At 43.7% G+C, this 14,362-nt stretch overlaps 1 protein-coding gene across 1 annotated transcript; it reads right to left on the reverse strand.

Moving 5' to 3' along the window:
• Positions 1-1,019: 1,019 nt before the first annotated feature.
• pgk1 (phosphoglycerate kinase 1) lies at positions 1,020-13,188 on the reverse strand. Its single transcript, XM_031572633.2, has 11 exons — positions 12,973-13,188; positions 11,076-11,126; positions 10,742-10,897; positions 10,286-10,430; positions 8,334-8,437; positions 7,684-7,803; positions 5,788-5,902; positions 4,165-4,344; positions 3,431-3,608; positions 1,366-1,464; positions 1,020-1,127 (listed from the first exon to the last, which is right to left on the reverse strand). Exons 1-11 carry the CDS (start codon positions 13,035-13,037, stop codon positions 1,087-1,089), a joined length of 1,254 nt encoding a protein of 417 aa, XP_031428493.1. The 5' UTR covers positions 13,038-13,188; the 3' UTR covers positions 1,020-1,086.
• Between the last annotated feature and the right edge of the window lie 1,174 nt (positions 13,189-14,362).

The following is a 14,362-nucleotide window of genomic DNA, read 5'->3' on the forward strand; positions in this document are numbered from 1 at the left end:
TAGCTAACTATATGACTACTTTTGTCACTCCATTGAATGTGTTTTCTAACATTAAACACAGCAGCCTACTTGTAGATTACTGTTTGTTGTTGGCTATAGTTACTAAGAAGTCAATACAGAAGAGTAAATTGCCATCTTTTTAGAACACCTGTATCACAGTCCTCTACCTAGGTGTGTGTGTGTCAGTGAGAGCTCAGAGGACAGAGTATTAGGGGAACAATGAACACAATCACATGGGTATTGCACCAATACATTTATTTCACAAGAAGATTAATATTAATCTTCCGAGTGACCCCGACCGGGCCAATACAGCTATCTTCCAAGCGTATACATCAGGATGATCACAACAAGCCCTAATCTTACAGTATCCGACAAGTGCATGGAGGCAACAAATACAAAATAGAAAAATCTATTGAGTTAGAACACAAAAACAATTTCTTTGTCATCGAAAGGTGTCACGCACCTCTGGCCTGATTGTTCATGAAAGACACACACACACACACAAACTAACATTCTATTTGCAACACCCAGACACAGATGACCCAACTCCTGATGTATATTGGAAAGTCGTGAGATAAATAACTGTTTATGATTAATGACTGTTGTCTGAGGCACGTCTCCTCCTCCACATCCTCTTCTCCTTGAGAAACTATGGCAGCCATATGAAGTGTTTGCTGGAAGCCCAGGCAACATGAATGTGGAGTTCAGAGAGCACTTGGGACAGAGAGCAGGGGAAGGGCAGAGAGAGACGGCAAGATCGACAGAGAGAGAGAGAGAGAGAGAGAGAGAGAGAGAGAGAGAGAGAGAGAGAGAGAGAGAGAGAGAGAGAGAGAGAGAGAGAGAGAGAGAGATGCAGAGCAGCTGTTTCAGTAGTTTCTCATCCATTAGTACAGTATTAGAGTAGATAGAGGGGTGTTGGTCATTGGTGTCCTCTCTCGCTGGAAAGATTGGGATGGTACGAGTGAAAAGGTGTGTGTTTATGTATGTGTGTACGTTGGGTGGGGGAACAGGGGTGAGAGATGGAGAGTGTGCGCATCTCCGGGATAAGTGCTTCCAAACTCTCAACAGGAACACGACTATCTGGGCTTACACGCTGCTCAGGGCAGCCACACCAGGCAGCACTTTACCTGTGGACAACAAACAAAACAAACAAACATTTAGGACAATTTAATTTAGGGCATTGCTCTGTTCAGTTTCAAAAGACTCTAAAAAGTTAAACTCTACAGATAACTAACTAACTAACGCACCTTTACAATTAAAATGAAACATTTTTCAGCCCTTTCAGTCCCTTGCTAATACCTGAATAATAGTAGTTATAGTATATTTTATTGATTCTGTCCACTAGCAGGAAGTGACATCACTCACCCTCCAGCAGCTCAAGGCTGGCTCCACCCCCTGTGCTCACGTGGCTGACCTTGTCCTCAGTGTTCCACTTGGCACAGCAAGTAGCTGTGTCTCCTCCACCTGCACAGGAACCAAACACAGGATGGTGCTTAGATAAATTGACACACACAGACACAGACACACACACAGTTTCTAGGGGGAAATCGCTTAGACCTTCAGCTCCACCCTTTGTGGCTGAACAGCAGGGACTCTTCCTGAAATGTTTTGCAAGGCTCAGTCGCTATAATTACTACTTTGTCAACCACACTTTCAGCCTGACTGTATTTTAAAAAGGGCCTGGTCACCCACAAGTCTTCACAAAGTAGTAGCGTGTACGGTATCTATGTGTAGGCCTGCACTGAAAACTCATGAAAGGCTCCACATGACTTGCGTTTTTTGTTCAGTCCTGGACTGAAATACAAATACATGTACAGTGAGAAAGACAGTTTGTCTGAAAACATAACAGGTCAAATATAGCATTCATTGTCTCAATACAAAAGTTTTTAAAGTCCATTAATGATATATCCATAACATAAAATACTCTTTGATCCTGATGTTAGTACTGGGAAATTCCCAATGAATGAAAAAGAACGAATTAACATTTTGTCCCATATTGAATGTATGGTTGTGAGCCCATTAACAGAACTAGTGCATATAATAGAATAAAATAAAATAGAATTAAATAAAAATGTCCAAATGATCCAAAATGTCACAATTCAGCCCACATGTGAAACAATACTGACACTGTTACTTCACTGTTTAATGAGCATACAAACAGCATTAAAGTGCCACCTGCATATACACTCATCAAAGGCAGGTGAGATATGGATTTGATTATTCGCTACATATGAAAATGAATGTTGATATCACCACTGCATAAGTCTACTAATTGGCCTCTCATGCCCTCATGAGTGTAGTAAGGCAGTCCTGACATCATTCACACCAACACATGTTTAGGGAAGTGTTCTCCAACTCAGTGTTGCAGGGTCCATCTAGTGGCCAGACTGCATCTATACACACACACACACACACACACAACTGATTTAAAATGGCTGCCACAGGGGAGACCTGTCATGATTGCCTACACTTCACAGGCTGGACTGTTTCGAGCCATGAGTCATAAAAGTGGACACGAAGGACAACATGTTAAGTGTGAAAATAAAATGGTCTCAGCCTAAAAGCAAAAGCGTTAGCTTCGCTCGTTGGAAATCAGAGCAGGTACTACGGGGCACCTTCATATGATTATGGTACCCAGCGGTATGCATGCTTAAGTCTGCTACTAGATCATGTTTCATCTCTTGTTAGCCAGCATGAAAAGACAAGACAAAGACAAGAGACAGCCCTTTGCCTCAGACTTGCCTGAACAGGTGGGAAATAAAACACACTGTGTACACTGGGATTTAATATGTCCCTGCCCATGCTTTAGTTTAGACTAGCATGTCCCTACAGCTCTGTGCTCAGGGAGTAAGGTGTGGGGTGTGGGGGGTGTCCCTACAGCTCTGTGCTCAGGGAGTGAGGTGTGGGGTGTGGGGGTGTCCCTACAGCTCTGTGCTCAGGGAGTAAGGTGTGGGGGTGTGGGGGTGTTGGGCTTGGTCCAGGAGCATTACTCTAACCTGCATGATTCATTTAACAGTGGGCAAAAAGTCCAATGATCTAGGAATTGTGGTCTTTTAACAAATGGGGTTTGTTGGATAACCGCCGTCTCATGTTTTTGTCAAATGTGACAATATATATATTTAAGCATGTCTAAGTCATTTAGCTAAGCTGTGTATTTTGTGCTCAGGTTATGGACAAGTAGGGCTAGCGACATGAAACAATCCCCATGTTCTATTCCTATTAACAATAGCTATCCCCAAGTAAACTACACAGGTACTCGAACAGAAGGTAGCACAGAAATGTAGACATAGATACACTGATTTTGCAGGATGGCCTTCACAAACATGTGAGCAATGATTTGCTGAGCAGCACTTTGAGCTCATTGCTTTATAAAGACCTTACTGACCCGCAGTGACCCCTGCCCTGCGCTGCGCTGGGAGCGATGTCTTACCGATAATGGTGATACAGCCGGTTTTTGTCACCTCTACCACCTTGTCCATCAGATTCTTGGTTCCCTTGGCGAAGTTGTCCCACTCGAACACACCCACGGGCCCGTTCCACACGATCTGCTTGGCGCGGCCCACTGCCTCTCCAAACAGCTTGGAACTCTCAGGGCCACAGTCCAGACCCTTAGGAGGCAGAGAGAGAGAGGGGGGTGATGTCACATGGAACATGCTCACAGGCCTAACACATGGTCTAATCGAATGGAATTTAGCTCCTCTTAAAACAGGATAAACTATTTACAAAGAAGAAATGTGCCCAAATTTAAAAGAGCCGAGTTGTTGATATTGTCAGGGGGTGACTGAGAAATGTGGAGAAGAGTGGACATATTGATGTAGATGATACAAAAGGCAATAAAGGAATGCACATCATCGCGTTGATACAGAAAGTCTAAAAAAAAAAAAAAAAAAACTCATTTTTTGAAGGTTCACAAACTGCGGCCCCAATTTGGCATTGACCAGTGGCCCAAGGCTTTGTCTTCTACCTCAGTGCAACATCCATCAGTGCCACATCCATCTGAGCTCTATTACTCCAGGTGATATACAGCTTATATTAATCCCAGAACTACTCGATTCTTTTTTTCTTCCTATTTAGCACAGCAGCTTTATGGATATGTGGGTTAGCTTCCCATCGTATGTGTGGCGTTCTTTTGGAATCTGAAGAGAAAAGCCTGCATTCTCTCACCATCCAGCCGGCAGGAATGCCATCGGCCACAAGGGCTGTGCCTGTGGTTGCATGCTCATCGAATTTTTCGGCAGTGAGAAAGTCCACAGGTAGGTTGATCTTCACTTTGTTCTTCTCGGCCTTAGCCATCAACTCCTTGACGATCTTGGCACCCTCTTCATCATACAGGGAAGTTCCAATCTGTTGAGTAAAGAAAAGAATATATTAGTTCAAACCACAACCAATCAGAACTGTATCATCCTGTCAAGAATCGATCGCTTTCTCTATTCGTTGGAATTGAAGCAGGTCTAGACAAGCTGGGAACTTTTGGAGTTTTGGAATCCTCTGGCGTCATCATTAAATAACTTCACAAGAAACTAAATTCTGCAGTGCAAACAGTCATGATCACTATAGTGCTGCTTGGCTTGTGACTAGGGATGGGTATCGTTTGGGGTTTTTCCTATACCGGTGCTAAAATGATACTTTTAAAACAAAACAAAAAAAGCACTAAACGGCGATTGACGACGCAAATTGTTTTCTTCAAATGGAACAATATATTAACCTTTTTAAAGTATACTATAAATATAAATAAATACAAAACACTTGGCTTGAAACTACAGCTTCAAACTTTGAACAATATATTAACTGTTAACAACAGTTTACAGTATACTTAAATAAATACAAAACACACCCACACAGAAATATGAGCATCCTGACCTTCGGAGTCAAAAATGTATTATTTTGTTTGCATTTATTTCATGAAATGTCACCATTTTCTGATTTGTTTAATACCTATGTTTTCTATCTTGTTTCTATCTTGTTATTTGAACACACTGAGTACGTGAACTTGTACTGCCCCTTTAGGAGACTAGGTTTAGTTTGGCTGGCATCTCCGTTTAGTCTTCAGTCTGCTGTTGCTGATCTGCTTTTGACTCTTGCCTTCTCTCCCCCTTTACACGCAATTGTTTTGTTGCATTTGCTGCACGTCGCGTTGTTTGAATCTTTTGGTGCAAAATAAAGCCACACTTTTGACCGTTTACCTTTCGGCATTTTCTCTGTTAAATTGATAGCTAGCTCTGTTTGTGCTTGCTCTGAAATGCTGCCTGCTCTTCGCTGTCATAAGACTGTTCCTATGGAAACACCAATGAGCGTGAGCAACACAGGCCAAAGTTTACATTGGGAGATGGGGCAGTTTTAAATGTGCCCCTCGAAATCTGCCTAGCAACCCGTGACCAAGAAAAAATTATTCATACAGATCATACTCAGACAGATCTACGCCACTAACGTGACTGCACGTTAGCTATCGCTAGTTTTTACTGTTTTGGAACCAGCCTCCGTGTTTCATGTTGCAGCCTGAAATAAGACAACATTTGACGTACGTTTTGTTCATTTAGCCGCATGATTTGTTGCTGTTATTTATTTCAACCGGCTCAGACACCGAAAGGAAGAACCGAAATCTGCGTTGCGTTTCGGTCCGGGTAGGTACCGGTTGTATTGGAACCGGTTCTCGGTACCCAACCCTACTTGTGACACCCTTCCCTAAACATCTATGAATCCCTGAGTTGAGGTCCTATAAGAAGAATCGTGAGGAGGTGGTGGGAGCAAACCACACACTCAGCAGTCTCCATTCTTCCCCTGTCTCACCTCCATGTTGTTGAGGACCTTCAGGAAAGTGAAGGCCATGCCACCGCCGATGATCATCTCGTCGACTTGGTCCAGCATGTTATTGATCAGCTGAATCTTATCTTTGACCTTAGCGCTGAGGAAAAAAAAAAAAAAGACACAACAGATGAAAGGCAGCCAGTTTAGTATGTGCTCAAAGCCTTTTATTACAGTAAGTAAGTACCAGTCTCAATCTGGTCACTCACAGTCCATGACAAATCTAAAGGGGATTTTTAAGGACGGATAAATCAAATTCAAACCAACAAATAATAAAGTGAGGGCATTAATGTTTTACCCCGTGGACTGTTAGGAAACCCCATATGAACAGCTTCTCACTAGGAGTTTCCTTTTCTGGCTTATTTTGGCTTCTTCATAGGCAATGTGAAGTTGCCTTGACTTTTTGTTTTAAATAAACATTATGTGACAGAACATCCACAGTAACACAGCAGTTTTATCAGTATATGATCAAAGACACTTGCTGGAAGACCCCCGCCTTCCATGCAAAAGGAAAAAAAAAAAAAAAAAAAAAAAAAAAAAAAACAGGTCAGTCCTTTTGTCCAATGAGCATGAGGGGGCGTGAAGCTCAAAGACGACACTGTCTGTTGCACAAGGCCCGTTACAAACGTGGACCCTGATACTGAGCAGAAGCAACCAATTCAGAGGCATTGGGTTTGTATGCTATTGGTTCATTAACTAGGCATCTATTGCCCTACTGTAACACAACATGACCTTGAAGTGTACGCAAACTACAGTCTTCATTGTTACAACTTTTGACAGAAGCATATTCTTTTATCTGTTATAAGTAGATGCAAAACATACAATAGATTGATTTAATTTGTTATGGGGGTTGGATTACACTTCAAGATTAGCTTAAGCCTTACATAATAAAGGTCACACTGGAAGCCTGCCATATTGCTTTGCCTTGCCTTGCTGCTACAGTACACTGAAGACAGTGAGAGCGGAGAATTCCATAATGAGATAAAGGAAGGTCTATTCCTGAAAGGCCAGTGAAGTACGACGCTGAGAGGATTTAATCCTACAGTGATGTCCTCTTAAGGCAGGGCCAGGGAAGGGACAGTGTCCAAATGCTGACACATGCGTTAAGCCTCTCCAGACACCGGCTCTTAGAAGCATCTCCTCCACTAAAATACTGTACCGTTTTAATGAGTTGTACTACCTAGCTTAAATTCTCTCACAGCAGTTCATACAGTCAAATAAATAAATAAACACAAATCAACAACAGTGTTTGATAGTTATTATGGTAGTGATTCACCAGTAACTGGGTTGCATCTTGGGAACATGAGGACCTGTGGTTTGTTGTCATACCTACTGACATTCCACTTTACTATTTGGGAACGGCTTATACTGGGTAAAGTCTAGTGGTGTGAACTTTGAACTCAGTGTTCGGATCAGATGCAGGGTAAAAAAAACATGCAAACGAGAGCAAACACGCATTACACGGACTGAAATTCATTCACAAGTTGAATATGCAAAATGCATGATGGTCGCCTGAAACATCCCTTGTCACAAGTCATTTTTCTTTTCTTTTTTTTTTATTGAGAGGGGGGCTGAGGGAAACTGCTCCCCATCTAAGGTATTTACATTTACATTTAGCAGACGCTTTTATCCAAAGCGACTTACAAGGATGTATACACATTTTACATTTACACTGATGGCACACTGCACATCAGGAGCAATTAGGGGTTCAGTGTCTTGCTCAAGGACGCTTCGACAGGGAATCGAACTAGCAACCTTCTGATTACTAAACGACTTCTCTACCTCCTGTACCACTGTCGCCCTTTATAGTGGTGTGAGGGACAGATGAGAATGCTTACGGTACTGGAAACTGTTCCCCATCTAAGGTATTTTGGGACCTACCCTCCGAGGATGGCCAGGAAGGGCCTCTGGGGTTTCTCCAGGGCCATGGCAAAGTAGTCCAGCTCTTTCTTCATGAGGAAGCCAGCGGCCTTCTGGGACAGGTCCACGCCCACCATTGAGCTGTGAGAGAGAGAGAGAGAGAGAGAGAGCGAGAGAGAGAGTGAGAGAGAGAGAGAGAGAGCGATGAAGAATGGCTGTCAACATCAGCAAAATAGCAACAGCACTGTCCAGGCGTTCCAGATGCATTGAAGAGGTGTATAGGGAGGCCTATGCGTGTGCACAATGTCATTTTTCAGAGGGAATCGACCTGCACCGTCTCTGCATGTGTGACATGTGGATGGCAGTTTGTGTGTAGTCTCCTGAACCGTCTCTGCATGTGTGACACGTGGATGGCAGTTTGTGTGTAGTTTCCTGCACGTGTGACATGCGGATGGCAGTTTGTGTGTAGTTTCCCATTTCTGAGTCTGACTATCTATTGCACTGTCCGTTTATGTAATATTTGCTGTTTGTGGTGAGAATGAGCTCATGTGTGAGTGTGTGATCAAGTGTTATTTTCTGTTGGCATTGTAAGTGTGAGATTGCATGTTGCAGTTGCATTCCTTAAACGTGTGTGTGTGAGTGGGAGTTTGTGTGCTTCTGTGTGTGTGTACCTGTGCCCTCTGTGTGCGGTGCCGAAAGCATCGTTGACGTAGACGTCGCCCAGTTTGGACAGGGAGGCTCTGAAGGAGTCGATCTGCTCCTGAGATGCTTTGGTCTAAGAGCAGACAGAAACAGAATACAGACAGAAGAAGAAGATCCCTCTTTTAGTCATGAACAGAAACTGAAGAAGTACGCACCAAACATTGAAAACAGTGGCACTGGATTATAAAGATGAATGCATGGTGCATTTTGTCACTTTATGAGTCCTACTGTTTCAGATTACCTACAGAATTTTTTTTTTCAACCGTTATGCTTTAAACATGTCGCAGCATAAAGGATATGGATAGGATTATAGAGTCTGCTATTGATGTAACAGAGGTAGCTTGGATGGGAAATCATCTTCCCACTTATGTCCTATTTTCTGTCTGTCAACATCATAGAATAGAAATAGAGAAGCCTATTGTCATTGTATTTGCATACAACCAAATTTGGAACGCTGCTTCTGTTGGTGCGACGAGGGACAACATATAACACAACAATAGTAAAAATAGCTAAACATAGTACAAATAGCTGTATTAAAAAAATATTGAAACAGTGCAATCAGTGTGTTTTACTGTGCAAAGACCTGAAATAAACAGTAAAAGTTTCTTAATGAACACAGCTGGGCAATAACGGCTTTCCTTACTAGAGGGTACAGTGAACCTGAGGAAACCTCACTCCACGACGACACCTTGAGAGACGTGCTAGCGACACCTATGGGTTTTAGCCTCACTCCACGACGACACCTTGAGAGACGTGCTAGCGACACCTATGGGTTTTAGCCTCACTCCACGACGACACCTTGAGAGACGTGCTAGCGACACCTATGGGTTTTAGCCTCCTTGCTAGCACTCCCCCCTCCCATGCCCGAGGGTGCGAGTTCAAGTACGACGTGGGACTGTGCTTGCCCACACAACTTCACAAGAAAACCTGTTGCAGTCTGTTGTAAAACTAAGGCTTGGGGGGTGGGGTTACCGAACAGTAGGACAATTCCCCAAGGCACAAGGCTAAAGCAACACTTCCTTTGTAAAGAAAGAAAATGGTGACGGCTTTCAGGGAGGGATGAATACTTTTGCAAGCCACTGCATCTCAATTGTTTTGACAAAGCATATTAGAACTTTTACTTCGCATAAATCTTCCCAGTACATTCCCCCATGCAGATCACTATGTAAAGGCTTTTCCAGGTTGATATGCGGTGTCTGGATACCTCTGTTATTTAGTCATGGAAAGGGTGTGACCCTTCAACCTAGCATTAGAAAAAGGTCAAGGCCCTTCTATGACCTATGCCTGCGAGTGTCAGTTCAACAGTTCAAGAGAGGCAGCCTTCAAGCGAGTGAACCCAGTCAAAAGGTCAGATCCCAGCCGTCCCCCCTCCACACTCCACCGGAGTGGCATACCAGCCGGGGGCTCAGTGGCCAGGAAAAGCAACACCGTCTGACTCGGCCTCTTTCTCTAACCTTTAGACAAAATGTCAAGAAGTCAATGTCATCAAGGAGCAGACCTGTTACTGTACTCTGCTTTGCTGGAGAGCATTTTGGTTCCTGGTCTTAGCCCCCTCCTTTGGGCCAGACTTGGCTGGAGTAGGAAAAGCATGTGTGGTAAATGACCCTTAAAAGGTTTCTACATTTGAGTGTTGGTACCAATCATGTCCTGTGCCTCAAACACACATGGATTGCATATATGCCCATTCCATATATGTGTGTCTCTTTATTTCATTTCCATCATATGTATCGGACACTACACTGTGGTGCAGTGCTGTTAAATGATTGGCTGTTGGGACATTCACTCTGCAGGACCAGGAAAGTAATAATGGTGTTGCCAGCTTGGGGGGGGAAAACCCAAAGAAAAGCCTGCAAATTTCTCTTCTGTTGCCCAGTTGCTAGCCGCTCTTATGCTATGTAAACTGAGAGCCTGTGGCAGTCACCTTGTTTCCAGAGGCATCCTTGCCCTTGCCCTCTTCAGCGACGTGGAACCGCAGGTTCTCCAGCAGGATGACGGAACCAGCAGCAGGATCTTTACATGCCGCCTCGACCTCAGGGCCAACGCAGTCCTTGAGGAAGTTGACATCCCTGCGTTGGCATAAAAAAAAGACAGATGCATTCACACAGAACAGAACCAACACTATGGCAGTCAAGCCATTGTAAGATTGCTCATAAAAGCACTAGAACATCAAACATCTTTTTACCAGAATGAGGGATTATCAAGACAATCAAACACTCACACACACTCAGGGGATGCTTCGTTAACAGATCTAGACTGATGAAGTCTAATGGTAAAAGATGCATTACCACGACAGCCCAGTCAAACAATGTGCTATAAATAAATGTTTGTGTCTGCTTGTTTGTGGCATCAGCTGCAGAGCGCTCCCTCACTCACTCACTTGCCCAGCAGTGTCTTCAGCTCAGCAGCCACGGGCTTCAGGGAGTACTTGTCAGGCATGGGGACACCGTCAGGCCGGCCCAGGTGACTCATCAGAACCACTGCTTTGGCTCCATTGTCCAGGCAGTGCTGGATGGAGGGAACGGCAGCTTTGATCCTGGAAGGCACACACACACACACACACACACCTTTTAAATTACAGACACCCTTTTATCTGCATTATATGGAACACACATTATATGAAAAGGTGAAATATCAATTATCGTTCAAATCTGCTGACCTGTGCATGCAAGAATACAGTTCAAGAGAGATAGCGTGCCTCTGTTAACACCTACCTCTGGTTGTTGGTGATGTGATTGTCCTTCATGGGCACGTTGAAATCAACCCTTAAAAAAAAAAAACAATAAGAAATTCCATCATTACACTTATATCAGGACATCGTTTTTGTACGCCTGATCCTAACTGTAAGCGTATTCCATTCCGTGACTGACACACACACACACACTGACACACACACACACACACACACAGAAGGATGCCCAATGACTAAGGGAGTGGTGTCACCTCTTGCCTGTGAGTGACTCAGCACTTCCCCAATGCAGCACATGCATTACCAAGGGCCTACACAAGACGTGGACACTATGAATGCCTTTGGACTCATGTTGCTACACCCACACACAGCTAGAACAAAAATACAGAGGTCTTTTTTGGCAGTTTATTTAAAAAGTACTTCAAGTTAACTGATGAAGGTGGGAGGACGCATTTCTCTACTTCATCCACTGTGTGCATAGCTGCACATATCCCCCTCATTTAATTCAAGTAAACATTCAGACCGTACACTGTTTGAATGTGCAACTCGTACAAGGTGTGACGAAACCATGCATTCCAGATAACTTCATCCACTGAATGTGGGCAGGTGTGTTCATGCGTGCGCTTACGCTTACGCTTACGTGCGTGTATCGTTACGCTACTGCTACTGCATGGGACTTTGGAACAACATTGACTTTGAAACGTTGACTTTTTATCAGCCAATGGTCCAGTCCCTGGGGACTACTCCGCCCACCATTTCACGCATGTATGATCATTGATTGAGTAAAGGCACGAGAACTAAAACAGTCTTTGTTGAAGGGATTTCGGTGCTAATCCGATGGAGCGTGCAGATAACGGTTCGGTGATGCATGTCACACCACTACAGGGATAGCGAGTCAGACACAGACCGACGCACGTTCGCACAGTCACTCCGGGCAACCACCGATTACATAAAACACAGACAGCTCCCCCATCCTGCAGGACGTACTGCTTTCGCGCACTTGATGCACTCACATGGAATAAATTGGGTATTTGGGAAGGTGCAGCAGCAGCGTTGACTATCGTAATAGAAACTATAGATCTACGTGTCCTGATGAAGGTGCAGAGGAAGTCTAGGCAGTCGATGTCGCATCAGATATGTATTACACCACGGAACACATTTCATAAACCGAGTGGCAAACTGGAGAAGGGCACCTGTGAGAGGAGGCCTACAATTACAGGTCCAGGGTTAAATGTAAGGAATCATCATTTCCTAGACATCTCCTTCGAAACTCGAAAAGCAAAATTTAATTCATTCGTGATTTCGTAATTCTGTCCGCTCCGGTAAAATTCCCTGAAAGTACCCAGATGCATACAGTGTAAAAGACAAACAAACCGCCGTTTGTTAGCAGTTAGATTTCAAAAACGACAAATTATAGTCGCAGGAATATCCCTTTAGTGCCAAACATACACCGTTTATGTCGTTCGTGTTACTGCAACCTGGCATGGACGCCAGGCACCGCCGAGTGGCCGTCTGACATTTAGAAAAAAGGGTGTCCATTTTCACTTTCCTCTCGTCTCTGAATGTAAACTACATAGGCTTCATGGCTATAATAGACGGAGACTTATATCGATGCTTTCCCTTTGTAACCCTTCAATAAGTGAACAAATTAAAGGCATTGGAAAAACGTGACTTTTGACACCCCATCTACTTCCGGTACTGTTAATGTCACGACTATGAGATAGCAGTCCTGAAAGCAAAAAGGATGCTAAAGTTGGCTAATACATCAAACTGATTTAAAATTAGGATATTGACCACTAAGTTAACATCAGATGTCATAAAATAGAAGCATTGATGAGCTAACGTTAATCTGCACCACACAGTAATCCGATATCTGGCATTATCTATTTGCACTACATATGCCCATCGTTACCCATTCCTACCTCATGATGACACGCTTGCCCTTCACGTCCACCTTATCCAAAGTGAGTTTATTTGACAAAGACATTTTGGATTTTTAACTTGTTCTTGTTCTTGTGCTGCCGTGTTTCCTTGCGTTCTCAGCCTCCGTTGCAGATGGGCACGCACTTCCCAACTGTGAATGACCTTAAAGCAATTCGAGTCTATCCACAGCGCCCCACTGTCAGTCGATTGGCCAACAGCTTGTGCGGGGACTGCTTTCCTAACGCACCATTGGGTGATTCCAAGGCCAATCACAGAGGTTTAAGATGACAGAGAGGAAGTCACGTTCTGCTTAGTAGAATACTAACTCTACAGCAGCTGTGGTGTGTGTGAATGGATTAGGTAGAGCGTCAGATTTGGGACCAACTCTGAATATTTCACACAGTCTTATGCCTACAACCCAATTATCCACTTCAAGGCCAATGAAGACATGGGGGAGTACATTTCATTTGTTACCCAGGCAGACCCATGTGCAGGGTATACAGGCTACTGGTGTGTGCGTGTGTGATGCGACAGTCAGATGCGCACCATCGAAGACGCACGTTCACCATGGTCGAGATTATGGAATGTCGAAGGGTCAGAATCAGGGGTGAATCTAGGTTCCCACTTTTTCGGGGGGAGGGGGGGGGGGGCTAAGCCCCTAGATAAACCTATTATTTTTCCTGTGACGACCCAGCAAAACTAGGGGGGTCTGGGGGCATGCTCCCCATAAGACAATTTTGAAAATATCCTTTTAAATAGTGTCCTCTAGTGGGTTTTAGGAAGAGAAATTAACAAATTTAGATTTAAAACATGGTACAACAATAAACATATTGAAGACATCTGCGGAGATAGGTGCTAATTATACTGTAGCATGGTAGGGATTTGCAGCCCAAGTGAGTAGGTTAACGTTGTAGGCTAGCCCCCCCAAAATAGGGCTAGATACGCCACTGGTCAGAATCATGCCCAAAAATCATCCATGTTATTTCCTTATTATAAGCTCTGACTTTACAATACACTGCCTCAATATTGAATATTGGGGTACAAATTATTTTTCTTTCTATTTTGAGTTTTGAGTCGTGGTATTCAGAGCCAGTAGCCTGTAGACCAGAGACTCCCCTCTCAGTCACTGATCTACTGTTCTAATAAAACATGGGCCTTCAGGAAAGGAATTCAACATTTTTTAGCAGTATCTTTATCTTTATTTGGGGTTTAATTAGCCATATTAGATCAAAAGTTATATCCTGTAAACAGAAAATCTGATTTTTAGATCTAGTAGGGAGATGCAGACACAATCTTTGGGACGTTGTGGCAGAGTTGGCAGGCTTGCGCTTACAGAAATCCAGGGGATGACAGGGAGAAAGATGGAGACAGAGGAGAGGAGACTTGGTG

Source organism: Clupea harengus, chromosome 8, assembly GCF_900700415.2.
Source record: "Clupea harengus chromosome 8, Ch_v2.0.2, whole genome shotgun sequence".
Lineage (NCBI taxonomy): Eukaryota > Metazoa > Chordata > Actinopteri > Clupeiformes > Clupeidae > Clupea > Clupea harengus.